The 21,224-nt window shown below is 58.5% G+C and overlaps 1 protein-coding gene across 3 annotated transcripts in view; it reads left to right on the top strand.

Annotated features, from left to right (window-relative positions):
* TSPAN11 (tetraspanin 11) overlaps positions 1-21,224 on the top strand; it is a 66,612-nt gene that overhangs the window by 34,231 nt on the left and 11,157 nt on the right. For all 3 annotated transcript variants that reach the window (XM_076007759.1, XM_020287704.2, XM_020287705.2), the window contains 3 exons: positions 5,303-5,494; positions 18,915-18,989; positions 19,859-19,963. In XM_076007759.1, the coding sequence (XP_075863874.1) occupies positions 5,303-5,494; positions 18,915-18,989; positions 19,859-19,963 (372 nt within the window). The remainder of the gene's footprint in view (positions 1-5,302; positions 5,495-18,914; positions 18,990-19,858; positions 19,964-21,224) is intronic.

Genomic DNA, 21,224 nt, shown 5'->3' on the forward strand with positions numbered 1-21,224 from the left:
GTCACGTTTGGTGCAGACAGACAGCGAGAAGAGCCAAGCATCAGTCTGGCACTGAGACCCCTGGGGGCTACCCCAGGCCTCTGCAGCGCCTTGTTCCGAATGGCTTGGCGGAAAGTCCACTCTGGGACTGCCGAGTCTTCAGGCCGCCCCTCTAAAGATGACCATGGCTGTGACGCAGGCAAGAGAAATACTGTAACAGCTGTTGCCCGGAAGCTCGCCAGACAGGCAGGTGAGGGAGCAGGTGCTGTTATCGCCACAGCCCTCGCGAAGCCCCTCCGCAAGTCCCTGCTCACTTGGTGGCTCCCTGGTGCCTGCTGTGAGCCGGACCTGGTTCCGAGGGCTGTGAGGTGTGTGTCCCACGCCACGCGCAGGGCTGCCACAGGGCGAGCAGAGTGCCGCAGAAGGGCAGGAGAGGCCGGAACGCACCTGCCTGGGAGGGGCAGGAAGCGCCACACTCAGAGGCTTAACGTGCACAGCGCTCAGTAGAAGAGGAGGGCGCCGAGGACCAGGTGAGACCGGTGGGAGGGGTGAGACAGCCTGAGGCTCAGACTTGTCCAGACTCACACAGCCCATAAAGAAAGGAGCTTGGACGTGGACACCAACACCCTGCCCAGAGGCCACCCTCTCCACGCACACTGACACTGCGCAGTTATTAGGCACCTGCAGTGCTTTCAAGCAAAATAGCTACTCAGTTTGTAGTGATTAAAGCCCAGGTGTGGAGGAAGGAAACTAGTGGAGGAGGAAGCCAAGTGTCAGGCTAAGACCAGGTGTGTAAGGGCCTTGAGGCCACGCGGGAGAGCTTGGGCTTGGCGCTCTGGGTGCTGGGGTGTGTCTCAGCAGGGGTGCTGGGTGGGTGGGCACTGCGGCACAGCGTGCTGGCCTGTGGGGAAGAGCCGAGGCCAGCGGAGCCGAGGCTGGGCAGTGCGCTGGGGAGACGGGGACAGGTTTGAGAGCAGAGGGGACCTGGCAGGAGGCCGTCAGCGAAGGTCAGCAGTGACCCTGACTGGAGTGGGAGGAGCGCAGACGTCTAACCCAGAAACCTTTCCAGCGCAGCGTGGTGCTTGGCACATAGCAGGTGGCCAGCAAGCAAATGTACAAACTGCACTGTCACCCTGTGCGTTCCCGCCTCCCAGTGCCTCGGCTCCCCAGCGCTGAAGGCGGAGAACTCTCCCGCCCAGGGGACCCTTCTTTGTCAGGAATACCACAGTCCTGGCTCCCAGCATGGAAACCCTACGGCTGCAAGACAAAGAAGAATCCTGCAGTTACTTTCACACCCTCTGCCTGCTTTCCTTCAGGTCCACTGCCTTATTGCTGTGGCCCCACGCATGTACACCTGCCAAGGCCAGCCCTTCCCCCTGCCCCCCCACCCCAGAGGGCTCTGGCAATGTTTCCTGTCCATAAACGGGAAGGTCCGCAGATCACCGGGCGTGGGTGACCCGCCGTGCCCCTCAGCCTGCTCGTGTCCTCGTTGCCTAGCTTCACCCTCTGCAGGGTTTTCTGGCTAATCGGCCACAGGCTGTGGCTTTGAAAAATGTAGTTAATACTCCACAGAAAACCAACCCAGTTTCTACAAAGAGCCAAATACTGTCGAATCAACTCTATGCAAATGGCTGTTGAAACAGCTCGCTGGGGTCAGATCTCTGCCTGCCCATCCGTCCTCCTCTGCGGGCCTCTTCCACTGCTCTCTGCTGACTTAGGCAGTTTCCAGGTGGCTTGAGCGAAAGCCATGAGCATGGTCCAGAAGCATCCTGCTGGAAGTGTATTGGCAGAAGCTTGTCCCCCTGGTAACAACAGGGACATTTAACCACGTGGAAGGGACCTCAGAGATATTCCCATTCAGAGCCCCCAGTTTACAGATGAAGAAACTGAGGCTCAGAGAGGCCATGCGTCTGTGCCACAGTTGCATGGTAGTAGGGGCACAGCCCAGACCCGAACCCAGGCCTGCTGACATCTGCCTGCTGTGACACTCCCTGGCGACGCACTCAACAGTGAGCAGTTTCACTTTTCCTGTCCAGAGGAGAGGTGGCTTTCTAAAGAGCTGGCCGCATCCCAAGCGGGAAGGCCCCTGGAGGACTTGAAACCCTCTTATTCCTGAGGGCTACTCATAAGGAGGAGGGCGGAGACTCCGCTGATTTCAGACTCATCCCCCCATTTCTTCTGGACCTCAAGACAGTGTGGGCTGTTGTTTTGTAGACTTCAGTCAGGGCGGCGCGGCGCTCCGACCCTCCCAGACCCCGCGCCGGCCGGGCCTGGGCTCAGCCTGCGCGAGTCGGCCTGCTGCGTGGGCGCCTGGCGGGAGCAGCCCCCACGTTTCGGGATCAGCTGCTCCTCTCAGGCCGGGCTTCTCCTGGCCGCCCCCTTCCCCTGGGAGCCAGTTTTTCTTCCTCTCTTGCAAAATTTGATTTTTGCCCCTTTACATTTAAAATTGTCCTCATCACCCCACCTTCTGCCCTAAAGCTTCTCCCAGAGAAAACACACTAACACAGCGGGAGGGACGGGATGGCCTCCGGCCTCAACCAAGCTCCACGCCCCAGGCGGCTCCTCCCAGGGCGGCGGGGCGTGCAGAGGCGCCTCCTGGGCCTGACCTGTCAGGGCGCCCGGTCCGTGGTGCCCGGCACAGCGCCGCCTGCCGGGAGGAGAGCGGCGGGACGCCTGGACCCCCGGCTTAGGAATGCCGGGCAGAGGTTCCCACGCGCACCACCCGGGCTCTACACGCTCAGGCCTGGGCCCCACTCCCGAGACTCTGATTGGCCTGCGGTGTGGCCTGGGATTCTCACAGCTCCCCAGGCGATGGTACAGCCAGACCTTAGAGGGACAAAGAGGTAGAAGAGTCCTTAGACATCATCTAGGCCAGGCTCGTTACGTGGTACAAAAATAAACTTCAGCAGCTGGCGCTGAGTATGTTGTTTTGTGGGGATGACTGTTTATCTGGACAAGGATACAAAACCTTTCATCAGATTCCCAGTGGGTTCCGCGTCCCCCATCAGATCAGTCGTCCCCAGGCCAGTCCAAACACATTCCTTTTGGTGATCCCAGATCCGGATGACCAGCCTATGCTCTGGTGTGGGCTGACAGGATTAATAAACTTAAAGGATAAGGGATAATGTGCATATTTCTATAAAAAGACTATACTCATTAAAAGCCAAGTTTCTTGGCTTTTTGCTGGAGTTAGATCAACTCAGTGTGGTCACGTCGACTCTCTCATGCTGTTCAGAATCTCTTCCTGGCACTACTATATGTCTTTGATTAATAAATGAGAAGTAAATCATTAATTAATGCACAGTCTGGTAGGCAGAAGCCCTCAAAACCTAAGATCCATGGGGAAAAGTGATCAAAGGGGTTACAGGTTGGGAACCACTGGTCCCAGTGCAACCTCCCTATCTGAGAGATGAGGAAACAGGTCCAGAGAGGTTAAGAGACTATCTTTAGGTCACACAGCTAGTTGGGACCCTCACCCAAGCCTTCCAGACATGCTGTAGGGGGCAAAGAGAATTCTGTGCAGGACATTTCGCTAGAAACCCTCACCTGACACAATTCCACCAACCCAGACTCAGGAAGTACCTCACTGGGGCATGAAGGTTGTGTGGGCCACACGTAACCCACACCCATAGAGAATTTAAACACCTGTTGTAGTCCAGGATTTCATTGACCCTAAAATAGTATCAGTTGTAAGATACAACATTGTTTTTCACACCACTAAGAAAAAGTGCTGCCAATTGTAATTGCAAGTTCCATCACTCATAAGATGCATCCCAATTTTAGAGATGTTAAAATGTGAGGGAAAAAATGTGCATCATGGAAGGGAAGAAATATGGCACGTGTAGCCTTTCCCGTTCTGTTGGGAGTGGTGCAGCTGCAGCCTGGGTGGGGTCCCTCCTCCTGGTGCTCTCATCTGGTGAAGGTGCCAGTGGAGATAAAATGACACTTTGAAGAAACCCTATCTGTTAAAAACACAGGAGTAAGTGGAGGAGCAGTCCCAGCCCATTCTGTGGGATCTGAGGACAGAGTCCTGGATTTGCCCACAGAAGACCCAGGTTTAAGTCTCAATTCTGAAACTCTTTAATGGTGTCATCTTGGGCACATTCTTACTCTCTCCAAGCCTTGCTTTCCTCATCCGCAAAAGGGTAATGCCTGCCCTCCCACCCTGCCCCATCTCCACAGAGCTGCTGAGAGTGCAGAAGAGGAAATGGTATTGTGCACGGAGCTGAGGAAGGTGGGCACCTGTTCATTGCTGAGGGCCGCCTTCCATTTTGCTGAGCTGAGGTCTATGACTGTCCAGAGCAAAGAATGGGAAATGACAGGTGGTTATGCAGAGAGTCACCTGGGGCAGGTGGAGCACACCTCACAGGGACAAGCATCAGAGGGCGTGGGCAGAGCCCAGGGGCTTCTCTGGCTTTGGCCACAGCCCGGACGCCTTGAGGAAGCACCCACCACCTGTCAGAGGAAACGGACCCATCCTTATATGGGGGCGGAGACTAGAAGGCAGGCAGAAGTCACCTTCCCGGGAGCAGATGGCAGAGATGGTCAGAGGTCCCAGGGGTCCTGCCCCAAAGACTGGGCAAACACCCCCAATATCCCCATCTGGCACCTTAAGGACACTCACGTGTGTGTACATGTACACACATACAAACACACGCGCGCGTTATGCCCTGCTGAAAGTGACAGTCACAGAGAGGGTCATTCGGCCTCATCACAGAAAGAACCGGGCAAGCTGAGCCACCCCAGCCACGTTTCCCAGGTGCTCTGGTGTCCAAGGAGGCATCCGCCAGACCTGCCCTTCTCAGGACTGAAAGGGAATCAGGCAGTTAGCGAAGAAGTCTCCATGCCGCCTCCCGCGGTGCCAGAGTGGCTCAGGTGTCCCACAGCGGCCCTCCCGGCGGGAGGCAGAGAGGCAGCAGGCAGGGCCTCTGGGGCCTCAGTTCCTCCCCGTAAGACAGGTGAGGGGCCGGCTGTGCTTCCCAGCGGCGAGGCTAAGGCCCCAGAAGGGCCCCACCAGGGATGCAGACAGAGCAAAGGAGCGCTCAGAGGGGAGGGGAGCCGGCGGCCATTGTCCCCCCAGCACGGCGGCAGCACGCAGGCCCCGCAGTTGGAAGCTCCGACCTGGATTCAAACCTGGCTCCACGGCTCGCTCACGTGTGTGACCTTGGGCCAGTCTCCTAACCTCTCTGAGCCTCGGTTTCCCCATCTATAAAACGGGGTGGCCAAAGTCTTCCCGCAGGCCTTTTGCAGGACACAGGACAGAGCGGGGCGAGGCGACCCGCCCAGCCCCGACGGGCGCACAGTGACCCCGGGTCTCCCGCAGGTCGGGGGCGCGGCCGTCCTGGCCGTGGGTGTCTGGACCCTGGTGGAGAAGAGCGGCTACCTCAGCGTCCTGGCCTCCAGCACCTTCGCCGCCTCTGCCTACATTCTCATCTTCGCGGGCGCCCTCGTCATGGTGACCGGCTTCCTGGGCTTCAGCGCCATCCTCCGGGAGCAGCGGGGCTGCCTCTCCACGGTAGGTGGCCCCCGCCCTGCATGCTCTCCAGGGAGGGGAGCCACCCACCTGGCCCCCAGGTTTCGCAGCAAGTGGGAGGGGCCCAGCCCTGGAACGGGAGGGCCGAGGCGTGGGAAAGCCGGGATCAGGGCTGCCCTTGGGTCTCATGTTTGCCAAGGTCTCCAGGTTCTCAGGACCTAAGCCCAGAGGCTCCCTCCTCCCTCCTCTTCCTCCTCCTCCTTCTAGATTTTATCACGGTAATTTCCAACAATATACAGAAAAAAACATTGTGATGAAGCTCCACGTTCCCATCACTCGGGGTCCAACAGCTGCCCTCCCATAGCCAATCTGGGTTCACTGGCACCTACACCCTGCCCCTCCCGGCCCTAGGGTGATTTCACAGCAACCCCAGATATCGAGAGTCATCCGTAAATATTTCTGTAACAGTTGTTCCTTAATATCATGAAATGACTAGGCAGTTTCAGATCTCCCCAATTAACCATAAACTGTTCTCTTTTTTTTCAAGTTTTTTTGAGTCAGAATCTAAATTAGGTCCATGTGTTAAAATTGGTTGATTTGTCCCCTAAATCTCTTTTAGTCTCTAAGCTCCACCACCAATCTCTTTCTCACTCTTTCTCTCTGTCTCTTTTCCTCTTGCTGTTTATTTGTTGAAGGACCCAGGACATTTGTCCTATAGAGTTTCTCCCAGTCTGGATTTCTGATTACACCCTGTGCTAACATATTCTCCTGGTGGTTAGCAGCCCGATCTGCTCCGACTGATCTGGTTGTCTTGGAGGCATTCCACGGCTGGAGCCTCTTTGACAGGCTCCTGCCTAGGACCCCAGGAATAGAGCCGCAGATGCTCAGAGTGTCAGGAAGGAGGCCAGAGGCCTGGAGTCCGCTCCAGACTCGGGCAGCTGGGAAACGTCCGGACTAGCAAGGAAGCGTGAGGGCAGAACCAGCCCACGCCTCAGGCTGAGCCTGCAGGAATCCGGCAGGGGAAGAAGCCTCACGGGGCCCTGTGTCTCTTCTCCTGCCCCCAATCCACCACGCCTCTGCCCTTGCACAGCGACCAAGCGAACAGGAGGCCAGGGAGGTGTGCTGCCAGAGCGCCAGTGCCCCCCTGCTGCCTCTCACCAGCAGCGACCTAGTTTCTGGCCCTGGATATGGAGCCACTGTGTACACGCTCAGCAGGACTCTCCCCTTTTGAAGAATTTCTTAATTCTGCTCTGAGGGACAGCCCGGAGCCAGGGTGCGGCAGGGCGCATGACGATATGCCGCAGGGATGAGGGCCCCAGGGCACTGGCCACCAGAGCCCGGGCTTTGAGCTCTTTCCCAGCAGCAGGGACAGGTGTGCCTGGAGCCAGCCACACCCCCACCCAGCCCTCTCCCATGAGGCCTGGCATGAGGGCTCCCGACAGGGGCTGCAGTTGGTCAGCTGAGGTCCTGGGGAGCGCCGGGGCACAGCTAGATCTGACCGCGGTAGCTAGACGAAGGCGCACGGTGTGCATGAGTGACTCGGGTGTGTGGCATGGCTGGGTGGTGTGTTCTGTCTGTGCAGTGCTGAGGCTTATGGACCTGTGCTGTTGGGCCCAGAGGGAGAATCCCCCTCCTCTGCACACCCGTCTGTGCCCTGCTCAGCTCTGCACCCTTTAGCAGGTGGGGCTCTTCGCTTGGCCTCAAGCTGCAGGCTGAGCCTCCGGCCCCTCACTCCTGGAGGTCTGCCCACCGGCAGGCCACTGAGCTGTGTCCTCTTGGCTGCCTCCTTCCTCCCGCCAGGGCATCTTGTTGAGAGAGGACAGGACTCAGCCCACGAGGGGAGCAGAAGCCCTCACCTGGGAGCCTGCCTTCTGACTCTGAGCCGTCTGTCTTGGTTGTAAGGAGCCCCTGAAGGCTGGTGGTCCCCTGCAGCACTGGCAAAAGCCCCCTACATTCCACCCAGGGTCCAGTTAGAAATCAGATGGCCAGCGTCTACTGACAGCCACCACCTCTGTCCTTACGGCAGCCACCCTGCGAAGTCCCAGCAACCTAATCTCCGTGTGCCCAGCGCCGTTCTCAGCACTGATGCATGTGACTCATTCAGTCCTCGCCTGCCCCACGGGCTGCTTACTCTGCCTAGTGCATTCGACGGGGGAGGAGACTGAGGACAGGGGGACGGGCAGTGGTTTGCCCAGAGTCGCACTGCTGCTGTGTTCTTTTAGGTGACAATCAATCAGGCGCAGGGCGAGGGCACAGGAGAGGCATGGGGAAAACAAAGTCTCCTGTACCCACAGGTCCCGGACAGCCACTGCGCGGGGAGGGGCTGCGGGAGACTTGTGGCAGGGCCAGCCCTGTTGCACTGGTGCTCCCGGTCACCCAGGCCGGGCACTCGCAGCCGCTGAGGCAGCAGAGCAACATGCAGTTTTAAAACGCCCACCCCACAGTGAGTGTCACTCAGTCTGGCGCCCAGGCCCATGCTCCGACTCCGCACTCCACTGCCTCCAAGAGTGTAAACCCATCTCTCCCGCCTCATAGGCGAGGAAGCTGGGCTCAGAGAGGAGGAGCAGTGAGGAGCGGGACTGTGAACTCCAGTCTGTTGGAGTCACCTCTGGGAGTCTGCTCCCCCCGGGAGGCCAAGCCTGGCGGGAGGCAGAAGGACAGGAAGCCCAGCGGCGGGACGGGTGCGGGCACACCCCGCTCTCCATCTCTGGGGGGCTCAGCACGGAGCAGTGGCACTCCGAGAGCTGGCTGATGCCAGAGAGGGCTTCCCGCAGGGCCTCAGGCAGGAGACCGGGATGTCGTGGGGGACCCTAGAAGCCTCAGGCATCCGAGTGCCTCCTCGCTCCGTTGTAGTGAGGAAGGAGCAGCGTGCACAGGGCAGGCACATTCAGTGTAGAAGGGAACTTGAGGGCCACGGAGCCGGCACTGCATCCAAGGGTCCCAGGCTGAAGGACACTGACTGGGTGTGGGTCACCCAGACATGAGCGGGAGATTCGCAGTTACTGCTTTCTTGGAGAGCAGTCTATCCTAAGCGCTCCCCTTGGCAGTCTCAAAGGCCAGAAGGAAAGCCTCAGGTCTAGCACGTGCCGGCGCTCTGCTGTCCAGGCCACGGGTCACAGCTCCCTCCACGTTCCACCTGACACGACCCATGGCTGATCCGTGGAGAACGGGTGTCCGCAGCCTCCCCAGTCACAGCCTGGCTGGCACTTAGTCTCGGGGGCCTTCCCAGCGGGGACCAAACCCCGGGCCAGGACTGTGCGGGAGAGATGTAGAGACCTGGGCGTGCCTGAGGCTTGGTGAGCCCCTCTTGCCCCACGCTTCCGAACTTCAGGGGGCCCGCAACTGGAGAGAGCCTTGTCATCCCTCTCGGGCTTGCGGCAGGGCTGGGGCAAAGGGGCCGTTGGACAGGCTGGTGTGAGGTCGCCTCCTTCTTCTCAGCCCCACTTGCCCCCTCCATGGAGACCTGCCTGCATTCACTTCCAGTGCACACAGAACTGGTGATCTCCCTGGCTCGATGTCACTGAACAGACACATCAGGGAGGCAACAGCTTAAAACTGAGGTCAGAAAACGTGTGCATGTGCGCGCACACACTCAGCCACCAGCACAGGGCTGCAGGGACAGGTGTCTCTGCCAGGAAGCTAGCAAACAGCAAACCCCATGGCCTAGAATCTTCTTTCTTTGCTTTCCCTGCCCACCGACCCAAAAGAACCAGTGAAAGAACTGGCCCAAGTACAGAGCTTGGAGTAAAGCAGAGGAACCTGAGCCATCCTCACCCTGGCCCACCAGCCCCTGAATTACTGAGCACTTCATCACTTAATTGTTTAAGCCAAGCCAGTGGCTGCAAAACCTTTCTCGGGCTAACACAAGCAGGAATTTTAAAACCCAGGCTCCCATTTAGAGTCACGCAGTGTGATTAAGGCAGTGTAAGAGGAACTGTGGTTCCTGGAGGTTCCTTCTGGTTTCATTTCACTTTTCCCCTCCGTGTCTAACTTCATTTTGAGACCTTGAGTCAGCTGAAGGCTGAAGGAAGCTCCGGAGGAGGAGCCAGCGAGGCCAGCGCTAGACAAAGTGGTCCCCAGGGAGGAGTGTAGTGATGACAGACCAGGCCTCGGAGTGACGAGTGACATGCCTCCACGCAGGCTAGGAGGAGGAGAGGACTGAGCTCAGAAGTTCCCAGGGAAGGACCCAGGCAGGGTGGCCAGCTCACACTGTCTGTCCTGGCCCGAACCCTTCCTCCTTGCCCATCTGCAGCCCCTCAGAGTCATTTTCCCAAGAAGGAAATGATCCCCAGGGACAGGAATAGCACATCTTTGCTGGTGCTGAAACGCTGATCAGCTTGGCGTCGGAAGTCTGCAGAGGGGAAAGGGAATGGGGTTTAAATTATTCACACCAGCTCTTCTTTTTTAGCTAAGACTGCATGAGAGGGACAGATAATTCAGGCCATCTGAGCCTAGGGCCGATGACCAGGACAGATGCCACCCAGATCAAAAGAGAGGAATATTTTTAGAGTTTTGATGGACTCTGAAAACTTTTATATCTTAAGCCAAATGAAGATCATGATGGATGGTTCAGACTAAACTGGGTCTTTGTCAGGGGCTCTTTTATATTTAGGGGGTGAATTTAAAAGTAAGAAGTTCTAGAAACCAATTTCCCAAAATGAAGGGGCCCAGAATTGCAACACTTTCATCAAATATGCCAAGACTTGGTAAACCAGGGCAACAAGGTCTAGAATCAAGGGCAAAAATATCTTGGCTTGGGCTCAAAGACAGGTCTTTGTGTAGCTTCCCAGCTTGCTCTGGGACCTCAGGAAAGTCACCGGCCTCTCCTCCCACCTTGGTGTTGCCATCTTTATATGGGATGAGGTGTGAGGGTAGTGAGGAAGTTTTTTCAGGTCCTAGGAAACAAGTCACCGCATTCTATAAAGATCATAAAAATGTGGCTCTAATTAACATTCACATCACTATCGGCATGACCAAGCTCCTTTGAGAAGTAACCTAAATAAATAAAGTTGCTCTTAGGGCTGTTACTCCCAGGGCCCTACAGCCTGGCTGGGCCACATCCTCTAAAGAAGCTGGTGGGGGTAGAAGTTTGGAGGGAGCCGGGGTCCCCATGTCCTCCCTTGGCTCATTTCTCATGCACAAGTTTCTTAGCTCAACCAGCACTCCAGCCCCTGGGTGGGCCTCACCGCCTCTGTTTGGTGGTCCTTTGACCCACGGGTGCCGCTTGCTCCAGAGGGAGCATCCTACTGCCAGGGCTTCGAGAACCCCGGCCTCTCTCCAGATGAGCCTTTCCTTATCCAGTGTGGCTCGTGCAGCAGAGGCAGGGCAGTGGGCATGAAGACCTCTTTCCGGGCTCTTTGGGAAGCAGAGTACAGACATCCCTAAGAGCCAGCCTTGTGATGGCAGCACAGAGACTCACAGAGTCTCCGCGACACCCACCTTCCTCAGGCTGCAGCGGATACACCTGGTCACCGCCAGCTCCAGCAGCATCTTCTACACGGGGCGCTTTCACAGCCAGTTAGCTTCCATCACCACCTTCCTTCCAGTTTTCTGCAACCGATGCTCCATATTGCGTTGACGGGACTCCCTAACTCATCAACCTCAACAAGCATTTCCAGCATGTTCTCAGCATTTCCTGCTCTGCTGGGCACAAGGCAGGGTGAGAAGGGAAGGGGGAAGAAAAGGACTGTGACCCAGTTCTTGGCTCGGAGTCCAGTGAGGAGTGCAAGACACCTATGTCACATGGTAAAGGACTGTGCAGGTGGTTTGAATTTGTGTTGGATTTGGTCAGGGGCTCTGACCTCTCTGAGCCCCAGGGCTTGTCCTCCCCGCTAGCCTGCCCTGTGTTTCCTGGAGCCTGGTGTCTCCCCACTCTTGTTCTTGCTGGCCTTCCCTTTCCCCCTAGAGCCAATCTTGTCCAAGAATTAATGACCACTGCTAGGGACCCCATCAGCAGTCCCACCCTGGGTCCTTGTGACCGTCCTTTGTCCTGATCTTGCCCCCTGCACGGCCACTCTCTTCCACCTGTGTGCACAGGCCACGACATAGCCTTCCCACAGCCTGTGAGGAGGCAGCCAGTGGGAAAGTCTAGGCCCTTTCAGGAGCAGCCACTGGTTACCTCCCCATGCCCGGATCCACCGGCAGCAGCATCCTCTGAGTTCCCTAGGCTGTGTCTCACAGGGTGTGGTCTGGCCCTCACCCCCCAGCCCGCTAGCCAGGCCTCCATGCCCACTCTGGGTCCTGCGCTTGCCCGGTCCATTCAGACTGAGCTCTCAGTGGTCCCAGCTTCCAACCTAGTGGGCACTGTCTTGGGCTTATGGTTCTGGAACTGTGTTCTCCTTCCATGATCTCCACACCCTGCCCCCACCCACAGCACACATACACGCATGCGCGCGCACACACAGTGAGTTCCTCTTGCAACAAAACATTTTGGCTGAGACTTTGGATGGCTCAGCTGCATTTTCTTGATGTGCCTTCGCATACATCCTGCACCCCTGTGACCCAGTTTGCTTCCTCCTTGCCTCTTCCTCCTTGCCGTCACTTGGTCCACCAGCTCTTCTTGCCCCAGCCCTGGTGCCCTTCTCTGCTTCCAGCCCCTGGGGCCAGAACCGAATGTTAGTATCAGACATTGGCCTGGCCTGGCACATCCTCACGTCCTCACTGTGTCCAGGTGGACTGGCTGCATCCCAGCATTCGCAATGGCTGTGGCTGGACCACCCAGCCTGTGAGCCCTGGGCTGGGGCCAGGAGGGGTAGAGGTCACCTTCATCCTTCCAGCAGTGACATCTTGTTAAACAAATGGCTTGAGGCTCCCAAATCCATATCTGCTCTCTCTTCTGCACAAACATGCTGGGCAGCTGCACCTCTGAGCCGATTGCCTCCAGTCGATAGTTAATTGCCAGAAAATAATTCGCCCTGGGGTCATTGCCGCTTAAACAGCTGGCTTCATCTTTTCCTGTTTGGCCGTCCCTGGCCCTCCCTCTGCCCGCCCTACAATCTCACACACAGCCATCTGGGAGCCTGGGCTTCTCTCCTTGCAGCTACCCCGGGCTGTGGTGTCTTGATCTTCCTCTTCTACTGCTGCCACCACCCCCACCCCAACCCACCTGGACACCCAGCCTCCACTGGCAGACTGGGGCTTGGCGGGAAGCTTCTCCAGCCCCTTCTATCGGTAATCTCGCAGGATGGTGGGGGAGGCAGAAGAGGACTGCTTCGGCAAGCCTCCCTTCTGTGGCAGGGTCTGTCCAATGGGGACATTCTGAAATTCCAATTTTATAAAGTGCTTCAATCTTACCTCAAAGATGGTATCAGCTGATGCTGAGCCGCCCTGTCTCTTACGCACCAGTGAGTCCGCCCCAGAAAATCCATCTGGGGCCCAGCTTGCCCCCATGCAGTGTAAGGCCAGCTCACATTCTAATTAATCACCTTGATGTCACAGTGAGAAATATTTCTGCATATTTCCCGCAGAGCCTCCATCATAGAAGTATTGGTTTGGTTCGGAGAGTGCTATGTTGTTCAGCTTCATTTTGGATCTATAGTTTTAGAAAGTAATCCAACTTTGCTTCTAGTTAAATCCATCCTATTAAAAAATGAAGGAAGAAAAACCCCTTTGGTATGGGGGGAAGATTAATGTGTCAGTCCCATTCTACGCTTAACACACTGATTCCTTCTACAGTTTGGGTATTGTTCGGTATATTTTGAAATGGGATAGTTCTCATGGAGTGCTCTGGGGGTAGACGCTATAAGAACTTTCTTTGGAAGCCTTGGTATCCATTTCTATCGGACCAAGCCATAGGAGTGGCTTCTGGAAGGACCAGGCAGCCCTGCATCTGCAGGTGCAGGCTAGTGACAAAACTCAGAGTGGAGCCAGAGGTGGGGCTGGAGGGCGGGTTCAGTTCATACCTCAACGCACAGGAACCGTGAAGACAGAACAAGGTACAGGTCAGAGTTGGGGGGATCAAGGTGTCCCAGGGAGCGAGACAAGTAAAGGCCCTGGGGTCAGAGAGATTTTCGGAAACAAGGATGCTGGCGATGAGCTCATAGTTCCGAAACTTCTAGCCCAGGGAGGGCTTTGTGGAGGCCGTGCCTGAGCCAAGTGTTGGTGGCCAAATAGCCAGTGAACAACACAGATGGGGTTGGGGCAGGGACTGGGCAGGGGAACCGCGTGAGCAAAAGCACAGAGGCTGGCGGCGGCGCTGTGCACAGGCTGTGTGCACACCGGGTGTTTCCAGGCTGGTGCAAATTTGCCCTTCTGAGATGAGAGTGTGTTGGGCTGAGTAAAGGGCAGAGGGGCAGAGACGAGCATCAGAGCCATGGCCATGAACCCAGCATGAGCCACGGGGTGAAGGTGTGGGGAGGATCGGGCAGAAGAGGCTCTTGTACCACTGCTAGCACCGAGGGCAGCTGGCAGGGGAGGACCACCTGGAGCCTGGAGCACGGCTGGCCTGCCCTGCTGGCACCGAGGGCAGCTGGCAGGGGACTGAGCAAGCGACAGGGTGCCCAAGGAGGGCTTCCCTTTTCCTCTCCATCTTCACCCCCTCATTCTTCATCGCTCCTGACACCCTGTCCTTTGGGGAGCATCTGACGCCACTGTGTCCTCTGAACTATATGGCCCCTGACATGCTGAATCCACCCTGAGCCCAGCGAGCTCATCAGCCACCTGTCTGCCATTTAGCGGGGACAGTACCACGCGGTGTGTCTGAGCATGGGTTCAGCAGCTGAAATGCCTGGGTTCCCCTCCTTGCTCAGCCGTGTGCCTGCTGTGTGGCCTCAGACAAGCTACTGAGCCTTTCCCAAGCAAAGCACCTGCAAGAGGGGCTGGCCCGGGGGAGAGCTCGTGAATGGTGGCCGTTTCTGTCATGGAGCACCCACCGTGTGCTGGGCTGTGCTTGCCGCTCCCCTGGTGCCCTGGGCTCCTCAGATGAATAAGGCCCTGACTCTGCCAAGAAAGGGTTAACTGTTCTGTTGGTGTTTTTGGTTTTGTTTGTTTGTTTTTGTGGAAGGGCTGCCTTTCTACTATGCCCAGCCCACTATAGAGACACTTCAGGCCAGTAAATACTTATGTTGAAATAGCACTCCAAATCACTCACAGGCTAGCTGCAAATTTCTTATTGACTTTTGCTTAATAATTCAAGAACAATACCAACCCAGACTTAATGAGGGCAAAAGGTGGCTCCAGAACCTTTTTTATGTTTCCTAGAGCCAACCTCTTATACAAACCTATGGCTGCAGCCGCCTCCCCAGCCACTAAGGGGACCTGGAGAAACCTACACTTGCTTCCTAAAACAGATTGAACCTGAGCCTGATGGAATTGGCCCTTTAGCTCCCGAAGAGACGTGAGCTGGTGCCCTCCCAGGCAGGTATGGAGTAGACCCCGCCCTCCTTCTATCTGTGTTCAGTTTCGGCTTCTCGGCAGCAGATAACATTTTTTGGATCCTCTTTCTGAGGCTCCCATAATGCACAGGGGCATATAAGCAAATCAAGTCCCAGGGACAGCCTGAGAACCCGGAGGTGTTTATGTCACCCAGGGTCTCTCAGCCTTGACACTGTTGACATTGTGGACCAGGTCATTCTTTGCTGTGGGGACTGTCCTGAGCACTGTGGGACATCCAGCAGCACCCCTGGGCACTACCCTTAGGTGCCAGTAGTTCTCCTTACCACAGTTGTGACAAGACACTCCAGACATTGCCAGATGTCCCCCAGGTACAAAACCGTGCCGGGTTGAGAACTGGTGTTGATTTAACTAAGGTCAGTTCTGTGCCACTCTCGGGTCAGAAGAGGATTAAGCTAGTGCCCCCAGCGTGGGGCTGGGGCTGGGGCCTTCCGCCTCCCAGGTGCGTTGGTGAGAACATGCACTCCTGCGACTTAAGCAGGATGTCCACATACGCCATGCCAGGCACTGGAGGAGCCGCCAGAAACCTAAGGTGTGGTCCCTGTTCCCCAGAAGCTCACAGTCACATGGCGCAGGGTGGTCACCTGGAGCAGAGCAGCAGATGCAGAGCAGGGGCACGGCGCCGCGGCCCCAGGGAAGGCCGTGCCGACTAGCAGGGGCAGCGGGAGGGCACGGGTGGAGCTCGCCCGGCTGAGGAGAGTCTTGTGTCCAGAGACCAGCAGGTGGGCATTTGGGGCGGCAGGGGGCCACCGCTGCCGACCCAGAGCCGTGGCGAGTGGAGCCGTGGCGAGTGGAGCTGGACTGAAGGATGAGCAGGCACCGGCACTCCGGGCACGAGCAGTGAGGGCAAAGGCCGGAGCCAGACGCCATGCCTGCGTGGAAGGGACTGTCAGCAGCAATGCAAGCAGCACGTCGCAGTCTCGCATGCCAGCTCGTGCCTGGGAAGTGCCTGGGACGATTGTGCCAGACTGAGGGAGTCGGAACAGGCCTGGCAAAGGGAAGGGTGGAGGGGCAGCCTGGCCCACTGCCCCTGAGCCCCAGCCAGCCAGCTCCAGGGCAGGGGTGCCCGGAGCCTCAGGGCTAGAGGGTCTCAGTGAGCAGGACCCTTCACCTGCCTTCTGGGGGCTGTCACACTGGGAGCCGTGACTCAGGGCCTCCTCCGCCCGGGCGAGTCACACACCTGCAGCCCTCTCACCATGGGAGCTGCCAGAGCCTGTGCCCACCAAGCACCCGGCCTAGCCCCTTCCTGGGCTGGGCGTCATTACACGCTGGAGCTCCTCTCTCAGGAGAGCTGTCCCCACACGATGCCTCTGCCAAGCCATCTTCCCTGCTCCGGACAGCCCAGGCAGGTGGGATGGCCTGTTGGATGCATCTGGACAAGACTTTGGGGCCGGCGTGTACTAATTAAGTCTGCCATTCGAGGGGTGGGCTCAGTTTCTCTTCTTTCCATTCTCCCTGCTCCCACCCCATCTTCAGTAGCAGCCGTGACAGTGACCCCCAGGGGAGCAGTGTGAAGTGCCACCTCTTCAGGACTATCCTCCAGCCCTGACTCGCAGCTCACAGCAGCAATAGGGCCAGGGAAGGTGATGAGATGCCAGGGTGTGGCTGTCTTCCCTGCTGGCGGCCTGGGTCTTCCTGTTCCATTATGGATGCTCCATCATCTCCTCCCACACTTTGGAGGGCACTGGGGGGACTGGCAGTCACTGCCGTTAGGTCCTGGGCAGCAGGACGGGGTGCAGGGCAACCTGGAGCCAGCCTGAAGGGCACCAGCTCAGAGAGGAGCCCTGGGCCCAGCAGTGCGTGACCAGGAGAACCTCCCAGGGTGGGGGCCGTGCAGCCTCGCCCCGTCTGATAGGCTGGGTGGCGCCCGGGAGGGGCCCCGCTGGCCTGGGCCGACTGCACACCTCCTGCTGTGCACCGGGTGCTGCGGGAGGGCAGGCGACAGGTCACAGCACTGTGAAGTGCGTTGTTTCCCCGAGGGGAACACTGGGTGCTCCCAGCCACTGCAGGAGGGCAGGGCAGGTGTGCCACCATCCTCCCCATATGCTGGCAAGGACACAGGCCAGAGTCGGAGCCACCAGGGATGGCCCTAAAGGGTTCATCCCATACGAGGGGACCAGTGAAGGCTGAAATTCAGCCCACGCAAGTCTTGTTGAGCCACAGTTTCTCATTGGAGCACAGTTTTCTAGTTTATACCAAGGCACCCACCAGCAGGTGGTGGAGTCTGGACTCAAACCCAAGCTGGCTGACGTTTCCACAGGCCTTCTGCAGCTGGTGGCCCTACTTCCCAGACGCTCCTCAAGCAGAGCGGGACCACCCACAGACCTGTTAGCCCTCTGCCTCACCCTGCCCTGGGACCACTCTGCACCGCCTGCAGACCCAGGCAAAGAGGGCCCTTGCCTGGGGCCGGGAGAACGTGCCCTGTGGAACCTGCCACTCGCTCCCCAACTTCTAGACCTCCTGGCACCCAGGAGCTTGGAATCCCCTGTGCAGACAGCCCACACCACCATGCAGCATATGCTCAGGGGTCCTGCGGCTGATGGGCCCCGGGACGTGCGCCCCTAGCCTGCACCCAACGCATCGCACCCAGCCCTCACGCCCTCAGCCAAGGGCGTCTGACCCTGGGTGAGGGGTGGACAGAGCTGGGACAGGCAGGCCGTGCCTTTCCTGGTGCAGCCTAGAGCCTGCGGTAGGGAAGGAGAGGCAGGCACTCTTGCCTCACCTGGCACTCTTTGCCCCAGGTCCCACGGGCGATGGGGCAGCACTGGCACTGTCATCCCGGGACTAGACGCTCTCCCTGTGTCCCCAGTGCCGCGGTAGACAGCGCCCAGGGAAATTGTGCGTTTGGAGGGAGGGACGCCATTCACTTAACTGGAAAGGCAGCCTTGCTCGTAGGTCACAGCTCTTTCCCTATGAAAAGAAATGTCCCCTCCCTTGTGTTCCTTCAGCCCCAGCCCCGCCAGGCTCCCTGCTGGGTGGTCCAGGAGACGTCAGGTCAGGCAAGGCCGGCAGGGCCATGGGTCAGCGTCGCCTCTGAAACGGCCGCAGCCCTCCGTGCGTGGGAGCCCCGCCATCTCCCTCCTGCGGCCTCAGGCCTGCTGGGGGCTCCCGGGACAGGAGATGTACTCCTGAGTGGGACTGCGCTTCCCTAGAGTGGGGTCAGCTTTGGCCAGTGGTACGCCCCTCCCTGCTCCTCTCTCCCTCCTCCCCTCCTTCTCCCCACTCCTCCTCTTCCCCCCCTTCCTCCCTTTTCTCTATTCCCTGCCTGGTGCTCTCTGGCTGCTTGTAGCCGGCTTCATCCCCCTTTCCCTGCCCTGACCCTTGGCTCCTACAAGAACACACTAGGGTCTCAGGGCGCCTCCCTGACTGCAGAAACCCAGGTGGGGCCCGTCCTGCCGTCACACTCAGCGCACAGCCAGCGGAGGCCAGGCCAGGCAGGAAGAGGACACATGAATCGCCTTCACTGCATCCCTGCCTCTGCCTTCCAGAGCCTCGCTGCTGCCGCTCCCCCGGCCCCTGTGCTGCAGCCTCCTCCTGCCCCCAAACACAAAGGCCCTGCGCTTCCCACAGGCTCCAGGTCTCGCATGTGTCCTCCCCTCTGGCTGGAATGCACTTCCTTCTTCACCTGGGAAAATGCCTACTTGTCCTTAGAGCTGCCCCTCAGGTGTCACCACCTCCAGGAAGCCTTCTCTGGCTGCCACCCCACCAGGAGCCTCCCATTGTTTCTAGGGTCTCCCCCATAGTAGGACCTATAACACAGCTTGTGTGTCCCCTGCCCGCCACCACCACTCCCAATAACTTTGAGGGCAACAGCTGTCTTATGCCACCTGGCACCGACATACAGTAGGTATTTAATACATGTTGGGTGAGTGGATGGATTCCTGAGTTGCCGACAGACCAAGGAGGGCAGGGGTGGGTGGGGCGCTCAGTGGCGGCAGCCGGCGAGGCTGGTGGGTCCAGAGCTGCTGGCGAGAGGAGGAAGCGGCGTCTCTGCCACCCGTACTGCTCTGGGGGAATGTTTGCCATGGGGGTGCCAGGTCGCCCTGGTGACCTCCTCTCTCCTTGCTCCTAGTATTTCTGCCTGTTGCTTGTCATCTTCCTGGTCGAGCTGGTGGCGGGAATCCTGGCCCACGTGTATTACCAGAGGGTGAGTGCGTGCTTCCCCCTGCATTCTCTGCCGGGGTGCACTGTGATTGGGAGGCTGAGGCAGACACACGGGGTGGTCCCGCTTCCCAGGCCCCAGCAGTCCTCCCACCTCTGGCTCCCGGCTGCTTGTCACAGCCAGCAATGCTCTGCTACGTCTGCAGACGCTGATGTCTTCCACGTGGGAGTGGGGCGGGAGCCCCGGGGAGGTTGGGTCATCCCTGGCCCCTTCCAAGGATGATCTAGAGGATGAACCCGTCTGGCAAAGACGTCCAAGAAGGAAGGCCTGGGCTGGGGGTTGGTGCTAGACTATAAAGACAGGCGCAGGCCTTGCCTGCCTGGATTGAAGTGCCCTGCCCAGTCCTGTCCGTCCCCAGCCCGGTGGCCTCTGATTCGGGGATTCCAGGTCGTGGCCAAGGTGACGTTCAACTTAGAGACACAGCACAGCCCTGCTGGCTGTTTCAAGCTAGTGCTTGTAAGGTGCCCACAGGATAGCCATTGCAAATATTTTGGATCACCTCGTAATCAAAATTAAAACAGACATTTCAGAGCAGCCCTGTGTCTGGCCTCACCATGGCCTCCCACCAGTTTCCAGCTGTGACACTTGCCCCGAGCCATCCCCAAGCCCGTCCCAGCTCTGCCCACAGCACCTGCGGCCATGTCAGGCCCGTCTTTGTGGCACCCTCCCCACGAACGTCTTCTGCGCTGTCTCCACTGTCAGCCCCGTGACACTGCTGACAAGCCCCGCTGCTGCACCGCCGCAGCCCCGGCGTCCTGGAGTCAGCTGGGCAGGCTGGGGGCAGCCTGGGTGCCTGGACGGGGGGGGGGGGGGGGGGGGGGCGCTGATGCCTCCTCCACTCCCACCCTCTTCAGCTGAGCGACGAGCTGAAGCAGCACTTGAACCGTACTCTGTCGGAGAACTACGGGCAGCCCGGAGCCACGGAGATCACCGCCTCGGTGGACCGTCTCCAGCAGGACGTAAGCTGTGATCTGTGGGCTTGAGGGCCAGGCAGACATGGGTTCAAATCCTGACTCTGCTCTTTCCTATCTGTGTGACCCTAAGCAAGTTACTTACCATCTCTGAGCTTTAGCTGCTACATCCCTGAAATGAAGCCTCTTTAGGGTGTGTGAGCATCAGATACATCTACAGAAGTCCCCAGCCACCATGGATAGTGCCTAGCGCTTCCTGGTTCCGTTCCTCCTCCTTTGCCTCTGCCTCCGCGTGGCTCCCCCGACCACCTCCTCCAACCCCACGCTGCTCCTTCCTGCTCTGGGCCCTCTGTGGGCAGGAGGCTGGCCGTGCGAGCAGGCCCTGGGCGAGGAAGGCACTCTCCTGGATGCTTCTGTCTGCGGGTCCCCCTCTGCGGGAAGCGGGGGTGGGGCCCCACAGGGAGCTGTAGCAGCCGGAGGGAGCCCAGGTCCGCTGCCACTCCCGGCTGCGAGTGCTCAGGCAGAGTGCTGGGGAAGAACGGTGGTCTCCTTTCCAAGAGAGGCGAGCAGATCCCTCCAGGGAGGCCACCGTGCTGGCCAGACGTAGGGGACAGGCAAGGGGACCTCAGCGCTGTGCTGTCCAGTGCGGCAGCTACTGGCCACATGCAGCTATCCACAGTTAAATTGAATACAAAATTCAGTTCCTCAGTCGCGCCGGCCACATGGCGAGTGCCCAGCAGCCACACATGGCCAGCGAGCACCGAACCGGACAGCACAGATGTAGCACATTTCCTCTGTCTCGGAAAGCCCCACTGGACACGCTCCTCTAGGATCCCGATGGCCCGTGTTGGAAAACTGAGGCAGTCCTACCCGCCCACTCTGGGCCCGCTGCTCCCTGCTGCCCCCAGCCAGCCTGAGGCCTTGGTCTTGGACCCCGGGATGTCAGGCAGGTAGAGGAGATAGAGGTGGTAAGCTCCGAGCTCCAGGGACATTGAGGTTCAGTGGGGACAGCCCCTCCCTGCCTCCCCAAGAGTCAGGCTCAGCTCCGGTCAGCACCGCACAGAGGGGTCTCTTCGCTGACCTAGTGGCCAGGGGTACACATGCACGCACAGGTGCATACCCACACCCCACGGCTTTGCTCGGGACATGATGGGGCACACACACGCCAGTCAGCCCTGTGCAAAACAAGTGTGTTCTCACTGGGCCACACCAGGAGGAACCGTGCGAGACAAAGAGCAGGACGCAATCCCTGCCCCCAGGAGCGTACTCAGAAGGCAGACGCACAGCAGGCCACTCGTGGTCGGTGCTG

The sequence above is a fragment of the Microcebus murinus genome, chromosome 10 (genome assembly GCF_040939455.1).
Source record: "Microcebus murinus isolate Inina chromosome 10, M.murinus_Inina_mat1.0, whole genome shotgun sequence".
In the NCBI taxonomy this organism is placed as follows: Eukaryota; Metazoa; Chordata; class Mammalia; order Primates; family Cheirogaleidae; genus Microcebus; species Microcebus murinus.